At 35.9% G+C, this 27,572-nt stretch overlaps 3 protein-coding genes across 3 annotated transcripts in view; all 3 read right to left on the minus strand.

Annotated features, from left to right (window-relative positions):
• Nucleotides 1-27,572, minus strand: part of LOC135088665 (glutamine synthetase 2 cytoplasmic-like) — a 229,556-nt gene that overhangs the window by 157,542 nt on the left and 44,442 nt on the right. The window lies entirely within an intron of this gene.
• Nucleotides 21-3,518, minus strand: LOC135088662 (protein odr-4 homolog). Its single transcript, XM_063983594.1, has 7 exons — nucleotides 3,265-3,518; nucleotides 2,949-3,144; nucleotides 2,406-2,758; nucleotides 2,122-2,298; nucleotides 1,583-1,790; nucleotides 1,074-1,250; nucleotides 21-710 (listed from the first exon to the last, which is right to left on the minus strand). The coding sequence occupies exons 1-7, from the start codon at nucleotides 3,358-3,360 to the stop codon at nucleotides 520-522; spliced, it is 1,398 nt and encodes a 465-aa protein (XP_063839664.1). The 5' UTR covers nucleotides 3,361-3,518; the 3' UTR covers nucleotides 21-519.
• Nucleotides 19,795-27,572, minus strand: part of LOC135088667 (nuclear migration protein nudC) — a 61,709-nt gene continuing 53,931 nt past the window's right edge. Inside the window, exons 5-8 of the mRNA XM_063983601.1 lie at nucleotides 23,057-23,245; nucleotides 21,867-21,939; nucleotides 21,531-21,660; nucleotides 19,795-20,149 (exon numbers count right to left, since the gene is read on the minus strand). Of these exons, the coding sequence (XP_063839671.1) occupies nucleotides 20,098-20,149; nucleotides 21,531-21,660; nucleotides 21,867-21,939; nucleotides 23,057-23,245 (444 nt within the window). The 3' untranslated portion in view covers nucleotides 19,795-20,097. The remainder of the gene's footprint in view (nucleotides 20,150-21,530; nucleotides 21,661-21,866; nucleotides 21,940-23,056; nucleotides 23,246-27,572) is intronic.

Consider the following 27,572-nt stretch of genomic DNA (forward strand, 5'->3'; position numbering starts at 1 on the left):
CATTTCAATAATAGACTGACTTAAAAAATAGTATTTAATTAGGAGCTAAAGTTTAAATAACACAACAACCTTTGTACATGTAAAAATCATAGATACAGAAACAACAATAAAATTCATAATGTCATCAAATTAATAATAATACATATTACAATTCACGATCCTGTTTAATACATTATAATCATGGGACAGTGTTTCGCTTGTTGCTAAATTTGATTGCATATGGCCCACTTTTACATTTAGGAATGTCGCAAGCAGTTAAGGAAAAATTAATAAGTAATCAAGGAAAACATGGCAAAGCTTTCTATAATTCAATTAAATGCAGGATTTAATTCGTCATATTATATCAAGATAATTATTATGTATTTCTTGCTCACGAAAAGCCCGTATCCAATAATTATTAGTTTACTTATCTTGAGATGCAATGACTATACCTTCTACATAAATAACATGAAATCATTAATAATTCTGCACTCTTATACAATGTCGCTTTTCCATACCATAAATCAAATATTCCAAGATCTAGGACCTAGATAACAACTTTCCGATGACTTCAGCAATACTGTCGTAATAGTGAATTAGGATAGATACAACTAAAACGAGCATAGCGAAACAAATTCCCGTGATATACATAAACTGACTCGCTTCTTGCGGTGTAGCCAGCAACTCTTCGGAACTGGCGTCTCTGTCCAATGCGTCGAATTCGGACGTATCTGAAAATTGTAGATAATATTTTTTTCTAATTACGAATAATTAAACTACGGCATCTTATTACTAAAGCTTTAAGCGAGGTTTAACTCATAATTTAAGCAAATACACGCCAAATTCAGATAAGCACCGGGGCTAGGATGCGCGCCTAAAAAAGTCTTATCGAACATTTTAATCAACCATATCCTTCTAAAATCGATAAAACGCCTCGATAAAACTTTATGGTGGCGCGCATCCTAGGCCTAAAGGTCATGCAGAGAGCGAAACTAGTCTATAACAAGCAATAATTATTATTCACCCTTAAAAATATGATTAATATTTTTTTTTTCTAGAAAAATACACATTAATATTTTCGTATAAATGCTTACCAGCAGGTGTTTCGACGTCACAAACAACATCAGCTTCTGTGATCTGCAGGTCCAGGAGTTCTCGTACAGACAGCAGGGCCTCTGCTGGAGCTTCCCCGGGGAACAGGTAGTCACACAGATAGAGTGAACCGACTGGAACTAGAACTCGGCGAGGAGGCTCGTTGAAACATACCTTTTCTGTAATTTTCAATTAATTTTACAAATAAGGCTGAGGCCAAATAAGCGTAATTTACGAAGCGTTTTTTAAGTCTACCCAAAAGTTCTGTAAACTTCACAACAATGCGAAATGTGTTGAAATTTAACGTTTATTATGCTATGGATATTGTGCTCATTTGGAGTCAGCCTAAGCTTCACATCTATAATATTTAAGTTCAGAGTGTAAAACGAGATTTAAAAATGTAACACAATAGAATAGCTATTGAATTGGCCCTTGTTCTTTCAAGGAACAATGTCATGAATTCCAAAAGTTCTAAACAATTTAATAAATATAATTATTTTTCACTCCTTACCTTCTGGCAACAAATTATCATCAATTAAAGCATCACAATGCATTGTGAAACGAGAGGCTAGGGACCTTATTATATCTTGCTTGACTGCTGTGATCGCTTCACTTATGGTGGCCTTTGGGCACATGAAGACACTAGACGATACAACACCACTAAAATGTATACTTCCATCACATTCTAAATATTCAACTGACTCTGGTAAAGAGTTTTCCTGGAAATTAAGAAGAATGCATTACATTATGCGACCTAATATTGCTAATCAGTCATCCCAACTAATATCCCAACTAATATTATAAATGCGAAAGTAACTCTGTCTGTCTGTCTGTCTGTTACGCTTTCCCGCTTAAACCTCGCAACCGATTTTGATGAAATTTGGCATAGAGATAGTTTGAGTCCCGGGAAAGAACATAGGATAGTTTTTATCCCGGTTTTTGAAACAGGGACGCGCGCGATAAAGTTTTTCTGTGACAGACAAAATTCCACGCGGGCGAAGCCGCGGGCGGAAAGCTAGTTTTAAAATAAATATTATTATTTGTACTTACAAAGGGCACAAACAAAGATACATGCATAGATTTAGGCACTTCCTGTTGAGATGGTTTCGCATTTTTAGGTTTTTTCTTTTTGATCAATTGCTCCAGAGCCTCAGATCCATCTTTCAATTCTCCATCAATGAACATCACACTTGATTCTATAGTTTTGTGTGCGGACTCCAAAATTTGCTGTAAACAAAATAAATAACAGATAATGTAAGTACTGAAGTTGTTTAATAAAATACAGATTTGCATGTCAACTTTCTAAATTGTTATAATTTCATGTTACACAATACCTGAAACTGATGTTTCACAGAGATACCACTTTTCTTCACAATGACAGGATATACTTCATCAAATTCATAGTAACAGTCCAACCGTTGCCACTGCTGTGCTTTCGGCACAAACTTCCATTCCACAGGCTTCATGAAACCAGTTTTGTTCGCAGCACCAACTTCAACAGACTTACATGTGAGGACTTTTGTGTTTGTTGACATGTGCAGCACTAGTCTCTCACTAGAGTACGGACAGTTTCCATACATGTACTGGTTTACGTTCAAAGCTTTGTACACATAGTTGAGTATGGCTTTGACTTTGCTGAAGTGGTTAGGGTCATCAAAAATGTCTTCGTCACTTGTCACGAAGATACCTGAAAAAATTGAACAGGTAATTATTAATTACATAGGAAATGCTACATCATTGTCAAAAATACTTTGTATCATACAAATTAACAAATCAAGGTTAAAATGTCAGCAATTCAAAATGTAATTAATGTTGATTAGCAAAGTTAAGAATGCAAACAGATTTGAAAGGTTAATTAATCATTTAGAAAGTTGTACCTTGAACGAACATGCCTCCGGGCAGCATTCTGGTAACATGTTTAGCATGATCTGCCACCCAAACCTCTGAGACACTCAATAATGATTTTGCTGAATCAGCCTTATCAGAAACGAAACTGGCTTCGGATGCACTGTCAGTGCCTTTTTCTTCAGGTGTTCTAGCTAAGTGAATTACATTTTCTCGTGCACTGGTAGACTGTAATTAGAAATGTATTTATGTTACAATATAATCTTAACGATTGGTCATAAGTTATGAGGACTATTACCAACTACCGATGTTGAGTTTTTACAATATGTAATGCAGAAAATTACTTACTTGACCCAAAATCAATCCAATTACAAAAGTTTCTTTGGAAGCATATTGTTCCAAGTACTGCAAGCAATATTCCGGGGAATATACTGTCCGGACCATTTTGCACTTCAAGCATTCACTGTGTAAAATTTAATGTAGGTCACCGGCTCAGGTTAATATTTATTTTATACTCCGTAGGATTTAATAATTTTACTCAAGTTTGGTTGAAATTGAAATGTGCCTGCATGAACAAAACAAAACGTCACTAGCCAACCACAGATTATTGATGCTTGCTGTCACTGTCAAAAGATAGAGATGCGCAATTTTACGATCATTTTCGTAATATCTCGATTATGATTATAAAATATAAAAATATCATAGATATTTTGAGGACAAGTATTTACTTCTACATTTAATTTTATATCATCTGTATTTACAATCAAAAGATGGCATCTACTTGTAGGTATTCAACTGTAACTAGTAAAACGAAAGTAGAGCAATAAAATAAAGTTAATTAAGAAGAATTAAATTCCGGTCCGCGCTAAAATGTTACATAAATGAGATTTGGATTAAAGAATTATTGGTGGTAACGTGAAAACACTTTTTTGCAATGATTAATTTAATTACGTCACTAATAAAATCTCATCGATTTAATGTCAAGATCACATCACTACTCAGATTAAGGATCCTTGGTCTTAGTGGTCTTAGCATCACTAGCTGTAGAGGCTGACCATGAAGCTATAGATAAAATTAGGTTCATGAGGCTGACCAAGCTTTTACGGCCAGCGGCTAAACCGAACAAAAGACCAATGATCATTGAGCTATTACCCAATGACATTACGAGGTTTTATTTGTTTCAGCTTCTAGTGGTCACTTGTCTAAACTCTGATTTTTAATTCGACGGAATTTTGACATTTCAGAAGTGTTGCCAACATTGAAACATTCCCACTAAGAATGGAGAGCATTTTCACAAATTAAAAATTAATCCTTTCTTGAATTTAAGGTTTCACTTGAAAAACTAAGGCTTAAAAATGTACTCATCATTTCAAAATGGTTATTTGAATTTTTATTATCATATTTTTGATGTTACAAAAAAAATTGGGAAATTATTTTTCTATTACTGGACTCCCTGGCCAATAATCCATGGGTTACAAACCTTTTTTTATGAAAATCCTTTTGTTAATAAAATCTTGGCTTCATAAAATAATCAATTTAAAAGATGCTAATTTTATAATCCAAGTTGATTATGATGACGATAATGATGATTGATAATTAATACATATTTTCGTTTATGATATTATGTTATTTTACTGTGTTAAAAACACGTTTTTTTCTATTTAATCTCTAAAATGTACATAATAATTTGTGTAGATTGAATTCACAAAACAAAAAATAGTTCATTCTTGTAAGTTGTACTTGATGAAATTTCATTTCATAATATTTATTAATAATTCAAAGCAAAAAGGCTCATTACATCTGAATTGTCAAAAAATGACAGATGTCAGAATTCCGTCGAATTAAAAATCGGACTATAGTAATCTAGAAATCCGCATGCTGTCTTTGTTGTGCTGTCTGAAATCGTTTTAGTGTTGTGAATTACAGTATCGATTGATAGGTGACGATGAGCGATATCGATAATTGAGAATGTTACTAGGTATGCAAAATCACTTGAAACCTATGTTACAGTTAAGAGCGTTGTCACATTTTTCATGCAGAAATCGAGAATTTGGCAGATTTCGAAATGATTTTAGTCATATAATTTATTGTTATAGCTTCTTTTGACTTATATCATCGTAATTATCATACGTTTTTACGGAATGTCTATTGACAAAATCTCGTTCAAATTGGATTTTTGCCTACGAAAACAGCGAATTTCGAAAGCCCGATTTCCAGGTAACTCGCGAAGGCACAACTTTGAACTAATATTACAACAAATTTATTTCTAAGTAAGAAGATAGAATGTATTCATTAGAATAAGCATAACCTGAAGAAGAAAGTGTATTAAGAAAATTTTGATGTTTAATTCATTAAAATGCATTTTTATCATGTCTAAGATAGTCAAAATTCGAGAAAATTACTGCAAGAAAACAGGTCACATCTCATAATCTAAAAGTCATTTGGCAACATAAACTACTTTATACTTAAGAAGAAACATAGTACTATTATTGTGTGAAAAAGAAAAAATATCTATCTTCAATCTTCAAATGAAAAATTAATTTGAAAATACTATAAAATCGGGTGCATCAAATGGCATAAATCAGTCGTGCTTTGGCACTCGTAGACGCCGGGTCTATGTCAGTTGACTGCCCACTGACGTATATGCGTCACGCGTGATTTTTTCGTAAATTGTAGTATGTTTGAGTACTTTTGATCCTCAAGTATTTTTAATTTATTTGTTTAGGTAAATCGGACTTGTAATTTCTTTCTTTTCAAACTTTTTATTATTTTACTTACAGAATATGGGTAGAATAGATAAAAGATATTATTATGGTATCTGTTTGGTCAGGAAAAAATAAATGACTAATAAAAATTTTAACAGGGTGTCAAAACATTAGTCTATGCTATTGTGTTTCTACCAACATAAAATATACTCTTCCTTACTAATAAAAGTTGAATAGCGTATGTATGGTCACACAACGCTTCGTCATGTTTTTCCGAAAGTTCAATTACTGACGACGGAATGAAAGAAATTGGTGCGTAACTATTCATCTGATATTAAACGTTTAGTAATAAAGGGGTAGGTCAGGTAAATGGCAAATCCACCAGCGGTCGCTCGATGACACTTAGACAAATAGTTTTATAAAACGTCAACTAAGTTGGTTAGGTATTTGTATTGTAGATACTTATATACAAATGAACGTATAAAATGAGTTTATTTTTAAAAGTATAGATACAGGGTGGAAACGATAAGTGATTTCACTTGATTTTTAATTATACAAGATATCGAGAAACTGTTTACTGTTCCTGTAAGTGCTTCATGAGCTCTTTAAAACAATAACAATAAATAGGTCAAATAATAAACTGGATCTATGCGAAAATTAAATGTTTCCGAATTTCATACTAAATGTATGCCGCCAGCCATACCTACCATATTAGAAGTGTTAATTTTTTAAATTTAATTTTTTAATTGAGTAATATATAATCAAACAACAAACTCGTAAATTGCATTCTTATTTAAATTATTTACGGAAAACATGATTTTAGGTTTAACTTGCTATAATATCATCAAGAGATACTAATTAATAAATACTAAATAAACAGATAAAGGGGACGGCATTAAGGCACTCAGAATTCTCAGAAACCATTGATTTCGTGTTTGTTTGTAACTGTATTAAATGTATGAAAGCTGGAAATATAGGTTTTTTGAATAGATTCAGTTCGTTCTTAAACATATTATTGATGCCGTTTGCTAGGTCTCATGAAGCACTTTTTCAGTAAGTAACCATTTGTTCGACATCTTGTATACCTACTATAAGAAATATTCGAGTGAGATCACTTATCGATTATTTTCGTCATCCTTATTTGTATTAAATTTAATTAAAATACACTAAGGCTGAGATCAGCGTTGCCAGTTTTTTTTTTCGCCAAGTCGGGACTTTGGTACTTTTTGAGTGAAAATAGCGGGATTCTTCCGTCAGAAGCGGGACATGGTAAAAAACGTATATAATCAAAGGTTTTCAAATATTTATCTTTTTATTTGACTTAAAATTACGTTTACGTGGCAATAGATTGCAAAAGTGGCCATAGAAAATGTATTTTAACAAAAAAATAATATTTTAAATCAGATTTACTCTATCGTTAAATTCGTCTTTAGAATAAAAAAAGCAAAAAAAACAAAAATCGAAATTAAAGAAGTTTTATTCTTTAGAATAATATGGCGTTTCAAACAATAGTCTGGTCACGGTAATACTATGGTCTGGTGAAGTGAGTGTCTCTCTCCGAAAAGCGGGACAGAGCCTGTCCCGCGCGGGACATTTAAATTTGATTTAAAAATCGGGACGTCTGGCAACGCTGGCTGAGATGCACCACCTAACTTTGACCCTAACTGACAATAACCGATGTTTTATGTTAGACAGATTTTTGACATCCAAAATTTTGATGTCAATGTTAAAGTAAGACTGTGCAACACGGCCTGACAAATGTATCGTAGACAGTACTTTTTATTTTCTTCATAAATCTTTCTTTTCTTTGTAAAGCTATCTACAAGCTTTTATTTTCTTTGACATCTGGAGTTGTAAAATCTTGCAACTTAAAATTTACTTACTTCCCGTTTTCCCATTGAGCTGAAATTTTGCATGTCTACACAGCATGCAAAATTTCGTTTCATTTCGCACTAAATAATTTAATTTACACGTGTTTTCATGCGATGGCCAAGTCAATATATTTATGTAAAACGTTAATGATTTACTGGACTGGACTTAGTATTACATGGATCTCACAACTTTTTACCGTAGAACAACTGAGTAGTGAGACTTGGTTTTTTGACAAGTATTGTTTTTGATGGGTTTGTATTACAGAACGCATGTGTACCTAATGGGATAACTATTTAAAAACACGATTAGATAAATTTTGCTCTATGGATAAAAATCTTAAAGTTACCTCTGATTGTTTAGCATTATACGACCGTGGTTTATAATAATAAATTCTATAAAATCACAATGATATCAGTATTTACCTCTTTGATTTCCTGACTTGTTTAGATTTACAAAAACTAAATATTTATTATTAACTTTTAGATAATAATTTGAATGGCGCTTACGATGTTTAGTTACGAGCTCTTTGATGGACACAGATATTATAGATAACGTTTAAAAAATGGCACGCTCGTTTTCATACATTTCATTCTATTTATTTAACCTATCCATATTTATGTGCGGAAACGTCACAAAATCAGAATAAATTTTAATTTTTCCATCCCGCATCATAAAAACTAAAAAGTCAAAAGTAAAATTTAAATAGTAAATATTTTTCATAAACAAGCTTTTGATGCTGTAAAAAGAATAAAATAAAACATAAATTCTTTCAAACCCATCAATTTATTACTTTACTCAATTTAAAGATTAAAAACTTGTCGCGGGATTCACTAGTGTAAAAAATACATTAATTACGTAACTTGATTTTGCTAAAAGTCTGATCTGAGAAAAAATCAAATAGGTAAATTATACATTATTTCTTTATTATTATGTATGATGTACTGTCTTAGGTACGATACAAATACGGATTAAGATCGTTTAGTCGACGCAGCGTTGAAATTGTACAGATAAATGCAGTTTGCGCACTCACTACGCGACGTCAAGCAATAAAAACCTAAAATTCGAACGCCAACTTTTTGCTACAACGCTCTTAAGCTTTTACATTTACAAATACATTAGTTTTTATTTCATTCAAAAAAGTAAAAGTAAAAGTAAAAAGTAAAAAAGTATTTATTACTAAAAGATGTCACATTGTACAAATTATTCTGGCGGTCTCTGCACTAAGCAGGAAAGCTTGTATCGCAGCGGCCAATACGAACAATTACCTTAAAAATAATGACATCGGTCTTAATAGGACGGACATGTTTATACTAGTTAATTAGGCTTAACATTTATAATGTGTTAAAATATATAAAACTGTTCTAAACAAATATTAATGACATGACATAGCTTTGGTTTGGAAAAACTAATAACAATAACATAAAAATTGTATTATTTAAAATTATATAATCCAACATGGTAGTGAGAACGAACGATTATGTGTGTGTGTGTGTGTGTGTGTGTGTGTGTGTGTGTTTGTGTGTGGTGTGTGTGTGTGTGTGTGTTTTAGAATAGTTAGCTAGTATGACGCGTTTATGATTTCTTCTGTTTGGTCGTAGTCCAGTTCTAAAAGCCAGGATTCTATTAACCGTTTGGCTTTGCTAGTAATTGTGTTTCTGATATCTACTTGGTGGCAAATGGTGTTATAGATGTGGGGATAGAGGAACAATGGTTGGCGTCTTACAAAAGAAGTGTGAATGATTGGGGTTGGAACTTTGAATACGCGTTGTTTGTTTAAGAGTTCATATTTGTCAGAGTTCAAAGTGGTGCTGTGCATGGATATTGCGGTGCGCAGAATATATAGTTGACGGATTCGAAGAACTTTACACTCTTTGTACAGCTGGTCTGTTCGGTATCTAAAAGGCTTGCGCAGCATCACTCTTAATACCGCACGTTGGGCTCTTTCGAGTTCAATTATCCCTTTACACACGACGATACACGTACGTGAGAGTAACTTTGAAAAAATCTCATGCCCATGTAAACTTGTTTTTGCGGCCGCAATCGGCAGCGATCGCTCGTGAGAGATATTTACTCGCACACAGTGCCGCTCATTTAGTGTTGGGACCTGTCAGTGCTCGTTTACTCGGACTTAAAGTTGACTGCATTTTTTGGAACGAGAGGCGGCCAGTGTAAATATTGATTTTATGTGGTTATTGTTGTTTTCGGATAAGTGTTATAGTTTTATTTTATTACGAAAACAGTGATTATCCGAATGGAATACTTTTATTGTTATTTCATTGCATAAATTAATAATTATTACTACCACAAAATTAAGTCGCACGATCGTAGCTGGTCGGTCAAACCTCCAGTAGTTGATTGAAAACTATTTTATTTGATAGTTGATATTATGGCTTAGTGTTTAGTTGTTTTTCTATTTTAGTGCATCCTAAATATGAAGGATGTATCGTAGCATTATTTGGAAACGCAACCGACTATGAAATTAAAGATTTTCATGACTAAAAAGACCAGGAAACATAATTTCGGGTTTTTACGGACTTTGAAGAGTAGAATACTAAATATGAAAGCTCAGGAGACGAAGTAGACCCTGAACATGAATCAGCAAGGCTGGTCAGACATTTTAAAAATACTATGTGGCAAGCAAAAGCTGAAACAAAAGCCACGTCCGCAACAAAATACAGGGTCAATTTGGAAGAAAATTCAAATAAATTGAATTCGTACTCCAACTGAGTATCTCAATGTATTATTTTGATGACACATTTTACAAAGAGATGGCTAGGTGTACAAACTTGCACTACATGCGTTAAATCGATAAAGAATTAAAAACTATTAGAATCGAAATTGCTATAGTGTTCGGTGCACATATTTTCATGAGATGCCTTCCGGACCCATGTTTACATATGTACTGACACACTAGTATAAAAAATAGGGGCTTATTGCTAACAAAATAGTTCATAACCGATTTGTACACACACGACATTCCCTTTATGTATTTTACCATGACCAACTAGCAGAAACAGAACAAGACAACCGCTTTGGAAGGTGGAACCCATGATAAATAAAGGATCAATATACCTGCAAAGAGGTCCATCTTATTATTCAATCGTTGAACGATATGAGTGATGTAGATATTCTGGACTAACAAATGGAATGTCACCAAACCTGTATTACAAGATAATAGGGTTTGAAAGTTCTAGTTTAAATTTTGTACCTGGCAGTTGTTAATTCGCGGCGGCTTTAGAAAATTGATTGCACAGCTCATAGTTATTCAAAAAAAGACATTTTAGCATTACTAGATTTTCGTTTCAGCATAGCTGAGGCTTTAAACAGATATCCTAATAAAGAGCATCGTGTCGAAAATGTACTAAACGACTCGACATCCATAAACAATATAATATAGACTTTTAAGGTCAGAAGGCAAATGATAACACAGATGAGAACGATTACCTGGCTAAAAAGCACCGAGGTGTTACATGTTGGAAGGATGTTCTAGCTGGTCAAAAATTAAATGTGCTAAGTGAGATGTTTACCTGTGCCTTTCTCGCAAAAAAGCTGTTTCCAGTCATATCATCTTAAGCCATAAAAATGACATTTATTTCTTTATTATTAATTATAAAGTAATTTTGTTCTATTTTACAATCTCTTAATAATCATCTCGGACCTCATATTGGTACCAACCAAACTAATAAAGGTTTTTACTTTGCAAGTTTGTCAAAAGCAGTGAACGGAAAACCGATTTATAAGGATAACCGGTATAAACGGTTACAGATTCATTTGGAAACCTTTTGATGCGGTTACGTGTTAATACTGTTAACACTTTCAATAGGTTAATTAAACGGTCCCAAAACCGAAATAAAACGGTTACCGATTAAAACTGTATACCAAATTAAACCGATATGTATTTCGGTTTTAAATGTTACGAACAAGTAACAGAGTGAGACAAAATCTGTGAGCCAACGTTTGAAATAAAAAATCTGTACGGTTCCTTTGCTTTAGTTTATAATTATTGTTTTTTTATAAAATTGGCTCCTTCGAATATGAACATAATAAAGTTTTTTTGTTTTGAATTATTTGTTATATGCAATCAAACGTTAACGCGAAAAAGAGATGAAAATAGTAGGCGGCCTCTTTACCCGCTCGCTTAGTTTTCGATTCGCGGTGCATTTGATGTTGACTACTGCCGGGCGCCGGCGTTTGTGCTGTTTTGAATCGTTCTACCTCATAATCGGTGACTCTTAAGAAAAAGGGGTAAAGACAATTTTAATAGAGAATTTTTTGATCTAGTATTATTTCTTATCTATTTTAATGATAAGTTTACTACTTGGCCAAAAAATGCAAAAAACTTGGGACCTCGAAAACTTTTTTTTTAAATGACGGATCGTTGGGGATTTTTGACATTTCATTAATGATGGTGTTCTCAACATTCACACAAATTTTCAGCTCTATGCGAATTATTATCCTGATGATGGAGTCCGGAGGTGGCCATAGGAACTCCTAAACGAAAAGGCGGAATCGCATCGAGTTTGGGTTCGTTGGATTTGTCTTTTTGAGCAGTTTAGTGCTAGATGATCTCCAGGGTCCTTATGATGGATTAGGGAGGGGGCCATAGAAACTCCTAAACGAAACGGCAGAAACTCATCGAGTTTGGGTTCGTTGGATTTGTCTTTTCGAGCAGTTTAGTGCTAGATGATGTCCAGGGTCCTGATGATGGATTTGGGAGGTGGCCATAGGAAATCCTAAACGAAAAGGCAGAAACTCATCGAGTTTGGGTTCGTTGGATTTGCCTTTTCAAGCAGTTTAGTGCTAGATGATTTTTTTTGAAGGTACGCGCGCTGGTTGCATGGAGAGCTTTTCCAGCTACACCGGGCAGAGTGGCGAGTACAGAAGGTACTCTAACCGTTTGGCGATCGTCGGTGCGTGTGTCGACGAGGCCGAGTGTGGGCTCCGCGAAGCGAAGCCCAGGCTCGTCCGCGTAGGTCGCAGACCGACGTTCGCGATCGGGCCGTATCGAGCGCATAAGGCGCCCGATCAGTGGCGAACCCAACTAGAGAGTCGCCCACCGCGGTGTTGGACCAAAGTCCAGCCTGCGGTGGGCTCACTTTAGTGGGCCCGATCGAGGGGGACTACGGACGCGGCCTGAGGGCGCCCCGGTAGGCTCGGACCTCGGCTCAGGCCGTGTCCGGGGGACGGATTGGGGAGAACAGGCACGGTACATGTCTGTACCGTCCAAAATGAAAAGCTCAAGACGCGTCTGAGGTGCGGAGCGAACGATAATCTCTGGTCGAGGGTGACACCTAAGTACAGTCACGGAATGAAAAGGTTCGTCAGTTTTCAAATTGATTCCTTCAACGAATCACGAGCACATATTACCTTTTGAAACTATGTTACAGAATAATCTCGAGTTAGAGAAAATAATCTTTAACTGTTCGCCAGTAAAGTTCAAAATTATTCAGATCAAAGTTGTTTGACGATTAAACTTGTCAAGAAGATTATTATGATTGATAAACTAAAACCTTTTTGTTGGTTCAACCTGCCATTATCTATTAAATAAAAAAAACTATATTTTGTAACATTGCACTGATGGGATAGAAAAATAAACAAGCAAAACCTTATTCGTTAGCAAACGTCATACCTATTTATTTAAATGTTAGCAGCACTGTTTCTTGCACGGTTATGTTGGCAGGTTTGACTCTAGTGCAAGCGAAAACCGACACTAAGGTGACGAACCTTTTCATTCCGCGACTGTACTTGGCCTCACTCTTCCAAGGAATAGTTTGGTCAAATAAGGTGAGATGGGTGGGGACATTAGGACGAGTGCGAACCGGAGGACGTTTGCAACGACGACGTTTGACGACACTGCTGCACTCTTTTCGGGATTTACCGCGATACGCCACTACCTGAACCATTCGCCTAATTGTGTGACTGCGCGTTGGAGCGCCAAGATGACGTAATTCCGATTACGTCCGGACTTGTAGAGTGCGGTGTCGTCCGCAAAGAGGGCTAAATCAGTATTCGAATATTTGGGGTTGTCATTGACGTACAATGAAAAAAGAATGGGTGCTAGATGATGTCCAGGGTCCTGCTGATGGAGTCAGGAGGTGGCCATAGGAACTCCTAAACGAAACGGCGGAATCTTATCGAGTTTGGGTTCGTTGGATTCGACTTCTGGGGCACTTTGGTGCTAAATAATCATCCAGAGATTGAGATACAACTAAAAAGTGTAAAATAAAATAATTATAATAAAAAAAAACTTTTTTAAAAACAAGCTTTATCCTGAAATGCAGTTGTACTAAAACGAAAAAAATAATTATATGCTTGGTTCAAAGAATTTCGAAAGCTTGTAGCGCAAACAGAAAAAAAGAGGAATAAATTCCATGCGTGATATTATAATTTTTTATTTTATTACAAGTACTTAGGTTAGTAAATCGCATAAATTACCTTTAATTTATTCCTACATTCACTAAGCTGCGACTCTGCCTCCGCCGACCACGTAGGTCCGCAACGAAACAGCCTGTGCTGATAAACGTGGATAGGCTGAATGATCGCGAGGCCGGGGAGAAATATGCTGAAGCCTTGTCCAAGAAGCTATTGCCAGTCAAAGAGACAGATGATGTCAGTGCTGCTTGGGGATGTTTGTCATCTCATCTCTTGGAAACCGCTTCCGTTGCCTTGGGTATGAAATACCGACGTAATGAAGACTGGTTAGATGAGAACGATGGGGTTCTCAGGGCAGCACTCGACAAACATCGAAATCTCTTGCAAAAGCATAGAAGACGAGGTGGAAGTGTCGCGGTAGTCAAAGAAAGTGACTTTAAACTGCGTAGGCTGTCTCGACAAATAAAAGACAAGTGGTGGCGGGACAAAGCTTGTCACATGCAGTGGCTCGCTGACACAAACCAACTTGGGGAGTTCTACTGCGAGGTACGTAAGCTGATTGGTACACCATATCGGGCAAAAGTACCCTTGAGGTCTGTAGACGGTACGCAATTACTGACAAGTAAGGAAGATGTACTAAGGCGTTGGGCCGAACACTTCAATACTTTGCTCAACGTAGATCGATCAACTGATCTTAATAATATCAGCTTAATGCCTCAACTCCCTCTAGCCACTGAGTTGGATGAGCCCCTGACTTGTGGGGAGGTTGTCACTGCCATCAGGCAGCAGCAAAACAAGCGGGCGGTTGGCATTGACCTTATACCGGGAGAGCTGCTCAAGTGCGGGGGTGAGGAGTTGCATAAGTTGGTTTGGGAACTATTTGTTCGCATGTGGGAGGAAGAGCGAGTACCCGAAAGCTTTAAAGTATCTCGCATCAGTGCCCTGTACAAGAACAAAGGGGACCGTTCCGACTGCAACTCTTACCGTGGTATTTCGCTTCTGTCATCCCCTGGAAAGGCCTTTGCCAGAGTCCTTTTAAACCGCCTAAAGGATTTGTCAGAACGGATCCTGCCCGAAACCCAGTTTGGCTTCCGACCTGACCGAGGTACCTGTGAAGCTATCTTCTCCGTGCGTCAATTACAGGAAAAAAGCAGAGAGCAGGGTCGTCAGCTATATCTCTGCTTTGTTGACTTGGAGAAAGCGTTCGATAGTGTGCCTCGTGAAGCTCTCTGGATGGTGCTGGTAAAATTAGGGTGCACGGGAAAGTATGTGAGACTTCTAAGACTCCTTCACGACGATATGCAGTGCTGCGTCGTCGTAGACGGCGAACAGTCAGATTTCTTCCCCGTTACCTGTGGGGTGAAACAAGGGTGTGTGCTAGCGCCCACACTGTTTGCTCTATACTTTGCGGTGGTAGTCAAAGAGGTTCTTCAAACTGTTTCTGAGGGAGTCCGCATCCGTTTTCGCACAGATGGCAGCCTGTTCAACTTAGCCAGACTTAAGGCGCGCACTAAAGTCTCGTATGCACTGATCACTGAGATCATGTATGCTGATGATTTGTGCTTTCTAGCAGAATCCTCAGAAGGCCTGCAACAGCTGATGTCCGTCTTTCACCAGGCATGCCGCAAGTTCGGCCAAACGGGATCCACGCGTACGAAGTCGCGGGCGGCCGCTAGTTTAGCATTATTACTGTTTTTATTTTATCAGGATATACCGCTTAGTTTAAAAGTTATTACGTTTTCCTTAAAATAAGTAATTGGAAGAAAAAAAAATCTATAATAAATTTAAAAAAAAATCAAAATAATAACCCCTTTTTTGTCGATAAAAATAGGTCTAGTTTCATCTATTTTCATATGTACACTTTAACGTGACTCACACTGTATTTTCAAAATAACTATCAGGGGGTGATTAGTGATCGATACTGATGCTAAAAATGCAATCAGTAAAATTTTTGTCTGTCTGTCTGTATGTTCCTTATAGAAACAAAAACTACTCGACGGATTTTAACGAAACTTGGTACAATTATTCTTCATACTCCTGGGCGGGTTATAGTATACTTAGGAATTCCCACGGGAACGGGAATTAGCGGGAAAATCCTTTTGTATGAAAAATCTAAACCGCTTCAATTAGACGCTTGAAATTTGGCTTGCAGGTACCTTAGTAAACTTAAAGCTTAGTTACAACAGGATATTGCAAAATTCCCACGGGAACGGGAGTTAGCGGGAAAAAACATTTGTATGAAAAAATCTAAATCGCGTAAGACAGATGAAGGGGGTAAAACGGGATCCACGCGTACGAAGTCGCGGGCGGCCGCTAGTTTTTCTATAAATTTTTGGCTTTACACACACACAATTGTTTTTCTCCGTCATTCCTATCCTATTTTAGCTTTTTTTTTTTACTAATAAACTCTTAAAATACATAACATGTTTATTTTAACCTTTGGGAATGCAATTATAAACAGAAACCCAACTGAAATTAAACATTTTACTCGAAATAAAATCGTATTCTTAACAAAATTACAAAATAATCAACTATTAACCAAGTATCTAAGTAGGTCTATAAAAACAATTCGATTGAAATTAACGCTCCTCTGTCCACGGGTTTGCTAGCCACTCAGATTCTTTCATCACTGGCACCCGGAGTGCAGACGAAGACGGTTCTGGAATTGTCAAGCCACTTGCATCAACTTCGTCTTCGTCGAGCCAAACAAATGAAAAATGACGACCAGACTATAATACAAACGAAGGATTCCCCGTAAAACGTAAAAGAAAAGGGTTGCCAATTTGGGAGTTTTAATTCCCTAAATTTTTGTTTAAAAAAAGAAACAATGTTACGTAATGTCTTGTAAGAAAGTCCCCCTCCCGCCCCTGTAACGCATCGTAACGTTTTACGAGACCAAATTGCGTTACGTAATACTTGAATGCTCCGCCACTCAAAATGTCTGTGGACAGCATTTGTTGCCTTACGCGGCATAATTATACAATATAACACTAATGTTCCAGTATAATAATTTATTAGTTAACTATTTCACATTCACAGTTTCTTTTCGTAATGTTTTTTTCACACTTCAATCAATCCACGCTGAAGCGCCGAGGCGAGCACAATGATGAATTGATGATTGGCATGAGTAAACAAACAAATAATAAAATAAGCGGCAAATGTAAAAAGTATATTTGTTTCATTACGCCTCATAGAAGTGAAAGAGACACGTGCGATGATCAAACGAGACGCGCCGCCCGCGCGGCGATCGGTTGTAACTTGTATGGCCGTAGAGCGCATAGTACATTTCGCGCGGTGGAAAGGCAAATGAAGGTACCTACCTACCTTTATAATTCGGTTAGGGTTAACCGCATGTAAAACTGTAACATATTTTTTCTGTTAACATATTTAATTTTGTGATCAATGTTAACATTAACCGATTGATAAGAAAACCGAAATTATACGGTATATTTCGGTTAGGGTTAACCCATTTTCTATAGGGTTAATAACAGATATATTTATGTTATTAACCCAACCCAAACGTTCACTGGTCAAAAGGTGGATATTTTTTAATTAATTCGATTTTTGTAAGACAATTTGCTAAAAGAGGTTTAATTGCTTGTTAAATTATAGCTTACTCTTTATTTATAGGGGTCTCTTACCAAATGAATACTTATGTGCTCATAAATTAGTAGTTTTCATTAAATAAATTAACTAAATAGTATAACACTCACTATCGTGAGACTAACAAATTATACCGAAGCCTCACTATCGTGAGGGCATACTTTCAGGATAATCAATATGTTTTTTGTATGATAAGTTTTCATCAAGTATGACACCAAGATATTTCATGCTATCGGACCTTTTTATTAATTGACATTTACAAACTGTTGATTCTACTTGTGAAGCTATGTTACAGGTGTGCAATTTTAGTACTATGGATTGTGGAGGTTGCGATGCTATTGTCTTAAAAAATGCTATATAATTAGTTTTGGTAACGTTAAGAGTCAGTAAATTTTTACAAAGCCAGTCGGCAACCACCGTCATACCTTCCTCTGCTGTTTTGTATACTTCTGTCCAGGACGAACCCTGGAAGAGGATGACTGTGTCGTCAGCGTAACATATAATGTCAGCTCTGTCTAAAGGAAGGTCCAAGAGGTCGCTCATGTAAATTATAAATAACGTCGGACCTAAGATGCTTCCTTGAGGAACTCCGAATTCTACCGGGAGGTAATCACTGAAGTCCATGCCAACCCGAATGCACTGCGAACGCTCCGAAAGATAACTACAAAACCAGTCATAAGGTATTCCCCTGATGCCTAAGCAGTTCAGCTTTTGTAAAAGAATTGGTATGGACACGGTGTCGAAGGCCTTGGCGAGGTCCAGGAACACACCAAGGCATGACCTGTTCTCATCCAAAGCCGCAGACACCGTGTTGCTTAATAACAGTACAGCGTCTTCTGTAGATTTTCCTCGTCTAAAACCGAACTGTCTTTCAGGAATGAAATTATTGTCTTCTAAGTAATTGACAATTCGTTTGTTTACTAGCTTTTCCAATAATTTGGAGAATATAGACAGAAGAGAAATACCCAGTAGTTATGATTTTATAGGCATTCAAAGTTCGCTTAAATATTGAGTCCCGCCGACGGTCACGTGACCCCGCATGACGTACATTCACAGTGTCCGCTCACTAGAAAACGGATAATAAACATACTTAAATTAATTTTTTTTTGTAAATACAAACTTATTATACATATTAACACCCAGACCCATCACAGAAATTAAAATTGAACCAAACCCAAACTTGATGCGATTGTGTCGTTTTATTGTGAATTACCTTCAAGCTCCATCATTAGACCCTGATTACTATATAGAATTAAAATACTCATCAATACAAAACGAACGAGCCCAAACTCGATGCATTAAAGTCGTTTTATTATAGAGTTCCTATGGCCACCTTTCAGCTCCATCATCAGATCAGCTCCATGTCATCATAATATTGCATGGTCATCCAAATCACATGTGTTTGCGAAATTTTAGCTTAATCGGTTGCCTGGAAGTGGGTCTTTATTCAGCTTGCAAGATTCCGTCCATACAAATATGAGCCAGTCACTGTAATATGACGTCACGCGCATAAAATGGCGGGCCGGCCGCCGCCCGCTCTTTTAAAATTCAATATCTTGGAAACTAATTGACGTATCGAAATAATTCTTTCACGTGTATTTTTTATTTTTAACAGAGAATACAGAAAGCTAAAAAACAAAATTAGTGAACATTCTTCATTTTGGCAAGTCGGTACTGGTGGTCGAACTTGCGATTTTCATTGAAAACTGTCGGAGAAATGGCTGTGGTATAGATGACCCACGCTGAACTGTCCCGCCAAACTCAATGACAGGAGGGCGCTACCATCGTTCAACTATATTATGGTTTCCAACATGGCAAAAATCGAAACTAGCGATCCTGTATTGACGGTGGCGCCCCACTGTCAATGTCATGCATAGGACAGTATAGTATTTTGGAACTATAATAGTATCCACCCGCCCCATTATGTAACTTTCCTACTACTTCACCCTGTAAATGAATTATCTACATTTTTTTAGTTAATAATGTCTCAGTAATGTTGTGAGCAAAGTAATTTAATAACAAACGTTAGTTACTTATCTATTAATTTTGTCAGAGGCCAGAAGCTGGGACGCCCATGTCCGACGAGGTACTGAATATTATTTTGGATGCAACAACTTAAAAGACTCCTAGTACCATCGACACTTTACATAGCACTTGCAGGCTAGACAGCGATAATCGCGCGGTTGCTGGGCGGTTGACATACGTTTGCATTAAACTCTTACAGGTCGGTTTTCACCTCAGCTCCTCGTCAATAAGAACTCATCACCAATCTGCTATCGCAGTGTTGAAAAAGTTGCCTACTGGCAACAAAAAAAAAAACAAGTGCAGTTTTTACGCATTTATTTAATACGTTCACATTAAAACATACGGAAATGCTGTTTGCATCAGTGCAATTAGTGCAAGATATACAATCATGCTTACACAACTATATCATTAAGCATTACAGTTACAAGTATCATTATTGGATACTACTTGATCAGACTCCAAAGTATACTCAGGAACGCAATTAATGTACTGAAAACATAATTGCATTGAGAATGTTCAACACAAGTGATTATTAAATGTTAACTCAAATAATACCTTGTAAAATTAAAAGTTTACTTAAAATTAAAAATTTATTAATGTAACTTTAATTGAATTTGCACTTCGAGAAATCCATTTCAGGATGCTGCTCCATGAATCTGCAAAGGAATATGTATTTTTGTAAGTTCGTTTATCTAATTAAATTAATATTCGATCTACAATAAAATTATTTCTTGTGGTCGAGGTGTCATGTCGAAGATAATATTTGGCTCGCACTTGTTAACACCCTGTATAAATATGATTGACATAATATTACAAATTGTGTCATTTTACAAAAGAATCAAACTCGTTCAGAATATAATAGATATTTGCAATAAATAACAAGGTGTTAACAACTATAAACACCTATTTTTTCGAGGGTTACAAAATCGATTAAGGCGTAACAAGTATTGCAATAAAACAATTTGATGACCAAACTCAATAAACCGTAAAGTTGAATGAGTATAACCAATTGATAAACGCGTGCAAGATTTTGGCACATAGGTAGTTGGCAATAATGTTTAGTTTAGTCCGAGTCAAGGTTGCATATTGATTAATATTTATACACCAGTTCATAGAAAATTAAAAATTGAAAATAAGTAAAAGAACCGCTTTCAGGTTTTTTAGCGTCGTTTGATCTTTCGCGGTCTGTGAAAGGTGGCTCTGGCCGATAATTTTATTCTTATTATCTTCTAATACACATTATCATGCAGTTCGTTTTCTAAACGAGACAAGCAAATGCCTTTTTTTTACATACAATGCCAACGGAAGACATATTCACATACATATTGTCAGAACGAGAACAATGAATGCAAGCTAGTAAGGCGTAGTATACGAAAAAGGTGTGCTAAAAGTGAGTTAGCTGCAATTTTTATCTTTTGGGAAGTTCCTTCCCTTACAACTTGGGCCTAAGCTGATCAAGCGTTACACACTTGTCGCAGATCGCCCATCAATACTACAGTGCGGTCTAAGCTTAACTTTTTCAGTCATTTTCAGAAACACATGCTCTCATATTCCATGGTTCTTTAACTTCTTTAGGTAACTAATAACATGTTATTTTAAATAACATCGTTTACGCAACACATTCGGGTATCCTTGGTAGTAGCTACTGTCTCGTGCGCACGTGATTCGCGTTGCTCGCATGTCATTGGGAGTGTTCGATGGCTTTACGCACACGATTGGATAATTTCGGACTTCGGATGACACGGAGCGCGTGCATACCGGCACATGTCTTCGGTGCTATAATAGTTCGATCAGGAATTCGGCGTGATGCAAATTCATTGCTAGCCAGTATCGAGGTGCGTCATCAGAGTCGAGCGACTTCTTTTTTTGCAAGGACATTCTTTTAAAGGCCGAAGCTGATGACTTGATGATATTTTATAAAATACTAATTTAAATATTATTTAATTTCAATTAATATATAAAACTTAACGGATCCTAATCTACCTGATGGTAGAATACTTACTTTTGAATAATTAACTAGACGTGTGGAATACTTACTTTTTGAGCACGTCCTGTTTCTTTTGTTCGTCGCTAGTCGGCAGGCCCATTTCTTTCTGTCTTTGATCGTACATCATTTTCTCGACTAGCCCTCTGGTCTCGCCATCCAAGTCCGATAGTTTCGATGGCTCTGAACAAATTAAGCTTAAATCAATATTTGATCTGACTAGGTGATTAATCGAGGCAATTACAAATACAACTTTTGTTTAATTTCTGCATAACTTTAGGTGCCTTTACATATTTATTCAGAAATCATATTATAGTATTCTAAGAGTTCATCGATGCGTGTGAACGTGATATCAACAATGTGCTAATAGATTCCAAGAAAAGCCTTACCTGGATTGATTTTCCTAGTAGATATCTCGGGGTCCGTTGTGACTAGCCTGCTCCACCAATTCATTTTGTTCACCTGTAAAGATAACGAGCAACATTGTTAACGTCTGTAAATTGATCATTAACTTTAATAGGTATCCACAAGAACTTCATTTCGTGTAATAACAAAGTTACGCTTAAAATGATTGTGCTAAGCTATTTCAGAAAAGTGTTACAAGGTTTATTTATGACATTTGACAAGAAAAGTCTCATTTGCAATAAGCAACGTGGTCTCGTACGTCACGTAGTGTTTGTATGAGGGACGACTTGTATGTGCATGCATATTTATGGATTTGGGTAATGTCTGGCTGAAGTTGCGAACTAAATAGAAAGTCAAATCATACATTGGCCAGATGCGGAGTGAACATACACTTCGTATCTCAATGAAGAATTAACATTACATATTGACTGATTGGTCCATAAAGGCGAAAACATAACTATTGAAATTATCACTGCAGAATAATTACAGTAGTTAAGAATGCAATGGCATGTCGTTAATTTTCGTCGCCACACTCAAACCACTTGAGGTTTGTGTTCGAACTACTCCGAACGAAAATAGACTCCATATTAAATGGTCAGATATTATGTCATTTTGATAATTATTTTGGAACATTTCGAAGTGCTAATTGAAAAATGAGAAGGTTACAAGAACGACATTTCGAAACAGGAATACAGGCAAGACTGGTTTTATGAACTGGAAAATAGTCTTTGGGTGGGTAAAAAAACTGGCTAAGTGAGTTAAATTCGTGTACCTCTAGGGTTCTGTATATTAATTGGCGCCACGTTAAAAAAGTTTTGGCTTGTCTAAAAGATGCTTGTTTGCATCTTTTGTTCGAGAGCACAGATACTGACAGGCTATTTCACTCCTTGGCAGGACTTGGCCCAATTTATAAGGTGAACAGAGATAATTTCTGAAAATGTTTTTTGTAATAACTTTTTGTATAAGTATGCGACTAAAATTGTGTGACTAATCAATATTTTGAAAATAATCCGATAGAAAAGTTAATGTTTAATGGGTAATGTTGTTCATAAATACGGAACCCTAAATATTAAAAAAGCATAATTATAAACAGTCAGAGTCACATTAAACCTAGTAGTTAAGTAGTTAAGAAGGGTGTGGTTGATATTTTTAGAAGCAAGGACAGTTTTTTCACCTTTTCTAGATTGACGAGCAGATTGCGCCCGTCTTGTAGCACCCAGGTCGACTCCTCGATCTTGACGTCGGAGTCTAGTTCACCATCGATGATGAAGGGTTGGCCCTTGATGCCGACCTTGAGGTGACGCTTGTTGATGATCACATTCAGGTCGCGGGGTCGCAGCACTTGACGTAGGGGCACTCGAAGCTGCGTGATAAAAGAAAAAAAAAAGATTTAGAAATAGTTTATCCGTGGGTATATCATAATTGAAATGATAAAACCAGCAGTGAGAAAGTTAGTGAAATTAGTTTTTGTTCCTTTGAGTAGGTATCATAGAATTTATAAACATCGGAAATTTGAATCCAAAAATTTAAAATAATCACGATGATTGGAAACGAATACGATAAAGTAATGATTCAAAACAAAAAAATAGCTGAATATCACGTGGCATGCATTAGAGAGTCATGTCAGCGGTGAACTGATGAAGGTGGACATTACGCTGATAATAATCATCTTTATTTATTAAGATTATGACTCCGACCCCCATTACTACAAATGCCGCATGAAAATGCAATTCAGATGATTCAATATTTTACCGAATGGTTTATGTGCAAGGCCGTAACATAACATGATTATACTTTTAACATTGATTGCTTTCAATCAAAGCTGCAATCGTCACTGTAGCTGACATTTTCAAAGATGCCTAACCAGTTAATGGAAAAAATACTACGTCACGTCTTAACCCTTGCTGTGACGTATTTGAATAAAAATCGTTACAAACAGTTTACTGTGTAACAAAATTACCCCTGGCATTTTGTTCGTGTGTTTTGCGTAGGCGGATATCATCAAGAATTGAGCGAGTTTTCACGCAGTGATACAGTTTCAAAAGGTTAGCGCTCAACTGAACAATTCAATAAAATCAAAGCGGAACGAGATATAACATTGCGTCACGATCTGGCAAAATAAATATCACGTGTGACGTGGAGCCTACAGATTTTGTCACCTTGGAATGTATTTCACATGTTGCATTGGCTGAACATGGAACTGTTGAACTAAGAAATTATCTGGGCCTAAACATACTGCAACAATGAAATTTGCACAACTAAACTTTGTATGTCGATGTGTCGAAACGGTCGCGGAGTCTCTTAGATAAAATTTTGGGGCCAGAAAAAAACATCATCATGTTAATTTTCAGACGTTCAATACCTTTTTCACTATTGTTTAGCTAGAACGATAAAAGCACGAGCTAAAAGGGCGTTTAAATATTGTTATTATAAATACATTGTATAATAATAATAAATAATAAATCATTTATTTGCTCAGAAACATGGTAACAAAATGGTCGATAGAAAATGTCAAGTCCAACATGTTTTGTCCAGGGTAGGCATGCAAATTTTACAAAATTAGAATCTACATATTAATAACAATAATAAATTAATTAAAAAATTGAAGTCATTATAGGTACACAAATCAATCACTCAGAAATTCTTTGACAGTATAAAAACATTTATCAACTAACCGTTCATAAAGACATTTTTTAAATTGGTTTACATGCAAGTCAGTGATAGAGTCTGGAATTTTATTAAAAACTTTAATGGCCATTATAAAACAGTTTTTACTGTAAAGGGTAGACTTTATAGCCGGAAATTTAAGCCTGTTAGGATGTCTTCTACTATATATAGGTTATTATGACTATATGTCGTGAAAAAATAGGAATGTTTTTTTACAAATAATCCCAATTCATAAATGTATAGGCATGGCAGAGTTAATAGGTTCAGCTTTCTGAACCAGGGCTTACACGAGTCCAACGAGTCTAAATTGCACATTGCACGAATGCATTTTTTTTGGATAATGAACAAGGATTCGATTTCACTTGAATTTCCCCAGACTACTATACCATAACGTAGCACCGACGCAACGTATCCATGATAGGCAAGAAGGGAAAGTTTTAGATCATTCGTTTTTCTGATTCTATATAAAACATAGACAAAACGATTTATTTTAGTACACAACTGTTCTACCTGCAATTTCCATGAGCAATTAGAATCTAAGGTTAGTCCTAAAAACAAAGCGCATGAGGACCTCTCAACTCTTTCTCCTCCACAGAATAGATTTATATTTGGAGGCACTTTTTTCGTGTTATGGAATTGCATAAATTTAGTCTTGGATACATTAATAAAGAGGTTATTACAACTGAGCCATTTTGTAACTTTGTCTACCGTATTGTTAATGTCAAATTCATAATTAATAATGTCATTGCAAGTGATAACAATCGAAATGTCATCAGCAAATAATATTGTTTGAAATTCAGTTACATTAGGCAGGTCATTAATGTAAATTAGAAACAGAAGTGGCCCTAAAATGCTTCCTTGAGGTACACCGTATGAATTTATCTTTGGACATGATCTAAAGTATTTTAGTTTTTTAGATTTTTGATCGACTTTGGATATTTCGACATACTGTCGTCGGTCATCTAGGTAACTACTTAGCCATTGCAGAGCACGACCTCTCAGGCCATAAGACTCGCATTTCCGCAGAAGTCTCTCATGGCAGACATAATCAAAGGCTTTGGTCATATCAAACAGTACCACCGCTACATGATCTCCTTTATCAATTGTTTCCGTAATAGTTTTGATCAAATTAAATGCAGCTAAGGTTGTTGATTTACCTTTTTGAAAACCATTTTGATTATCTTTTATGACGTGGTGCTTTTGTAAAAACAGTGAGTCTTTTATACATAGCTTTCTCAAATATTTTACTAAATATCGGGATCAAAGTTATAGGACGGTAATTACCTACTTCTGCCTTGTCTCCTTTTTTGTGTATAGGTTTGACAACCGATAATTTTAAGGCGTTTGGAAATGTTCCTTCTTCGAATGACATATTTATTAAATGGGTTAATATTGGAGTAAGTTCGGTTATACACAATTTAACCAATTCCGTCGTAATCTCATCAACACCTACAGATGCTGTATTATTCAAAGATTTTGTTAAATTAAATACTTCACTTTCACAACAAGGATTAAGGAATATGCAGCTATGAATAGAATCTGAGATCTTACAACTGTCACAAAAATTAAAGGAATTAGATTTCGATTTATTATTCATGTCAACAAAAGTGTCATTAAATAAAATTGCAATTTCTTCAGGGTCATTAATTAGTTTATCCATATTTTTTATTTCGTCAATATTATAATTTAAGTAGTTTTCGTCATGTTTAATTATATTCCAAGCAGCTTTGCACTTATTTTTAGATTTTTTAAGATGTTCTTTATTTTGTGATTGTATAGAGTAATTAATACACCTTTTTAACGTTTTATTGTATTGTATAAATTTATTTTTATAGTCAACAGTTTTTTTATGGTAATAGTTATAGCGAAGGCGTCTGTTTGTTCTGCAAGATATTTTTAAACCCTTTGTAATCCAGACGGCTCGATTTTTCCTTAATTTTATTTTAATTTCTATTTTAGTAGGGAATTTAGTGCAATGATTTGTATGGAGACCCCTCCACTTTGGTATAGAAGGCTCATTTTTGCAACAGTGGTTCTTTGGGTGCTCCTGAGTGGATTTCCGTCGGTAGACATCGGGAGCCCCCCCTGTGATAGCAGGGGGAGGGGGGGGGGGCAGGTTTCCTTCCGCCGCGCTTCACTTTAAGGCCCATATCTTCAAAACTATGGGTATTAGGGCAAGTGTGGTAACATTTTCGGATAATTAAAGGATGGCGAATTCATTTCTAGAACAAACTTTTTGCCTTTTCATACAAAAAATTAGAAATATTGAGTAAAATTCACAGAAACCAAAAAGTATTTTTTTAAATAAACGTCGTTTACTTTTAAACCACTGGAGATAATCTAATAAAAAAAATATAACCTGAAAGCTACATTTATCAGGATTATAAAAATATAACATTGTATGGTACTGTTTTCGCAAAAAGTAGGTGAAAAAAATTTTTTCTTCAGGACACAGCGGGCGAATTTTATTGCGCATCGGAAAAAAATATTTATTTTATCCATGAATTCATACTATTTGGTTCATAAGCAAGCAAGGATTATTATTTTAGAATTTATTTAGAGTTGCTGGCACATCAATCTACCATAATTTGTATTTTTTCGTCAATTGATTTTGAACTCTATGTTTGAGACATAAGGTTGAAAATAGCTTAAATACATTTTAATATTGAAAATATCATAAGAAGGAAGCACTAAATAAAGAACTTTAATTTGTCTAAACGTCTTAATGATTATTATTATTTTAATTAACACTTTTATTTCTACATACTATTGTACCAGTGATTTAACGGAAAGGTAAGTGTGAGGAAAATGAGGTTTCACAATCATAGTACGGGAGATATTTTTAGCACAAAGGTTACGGCTGTGACCTTTTTAGTTGTTTTTTTCAGACAGCACCAGCTTCTGCACTACTTCTTGCACTTACATCTCACCATTTCCAGACAAGCCTCGGCAGCTACGGGCAAACCGATCCATGTAGGCTCCATCTCTGCTATCATGCTATCGACTCTGGTCCACCCCCAACC

The sequence above is a fragment of the Ostrinia nubilalis genome, chromosome 4, assembly GCF_963855985.1.
Source record: "Ostrinia nubilalis chromosome 4, ilOstNubi1.1, whole genome shotgun sequence".
Taxonomy (NCBI): domain Eukaryota; kingdom Metazoa; phylum Arthropoda; class Insecta; order Lepidoptera; family Crambidae; genus Ostrinia; species Ostrinia nubilalis.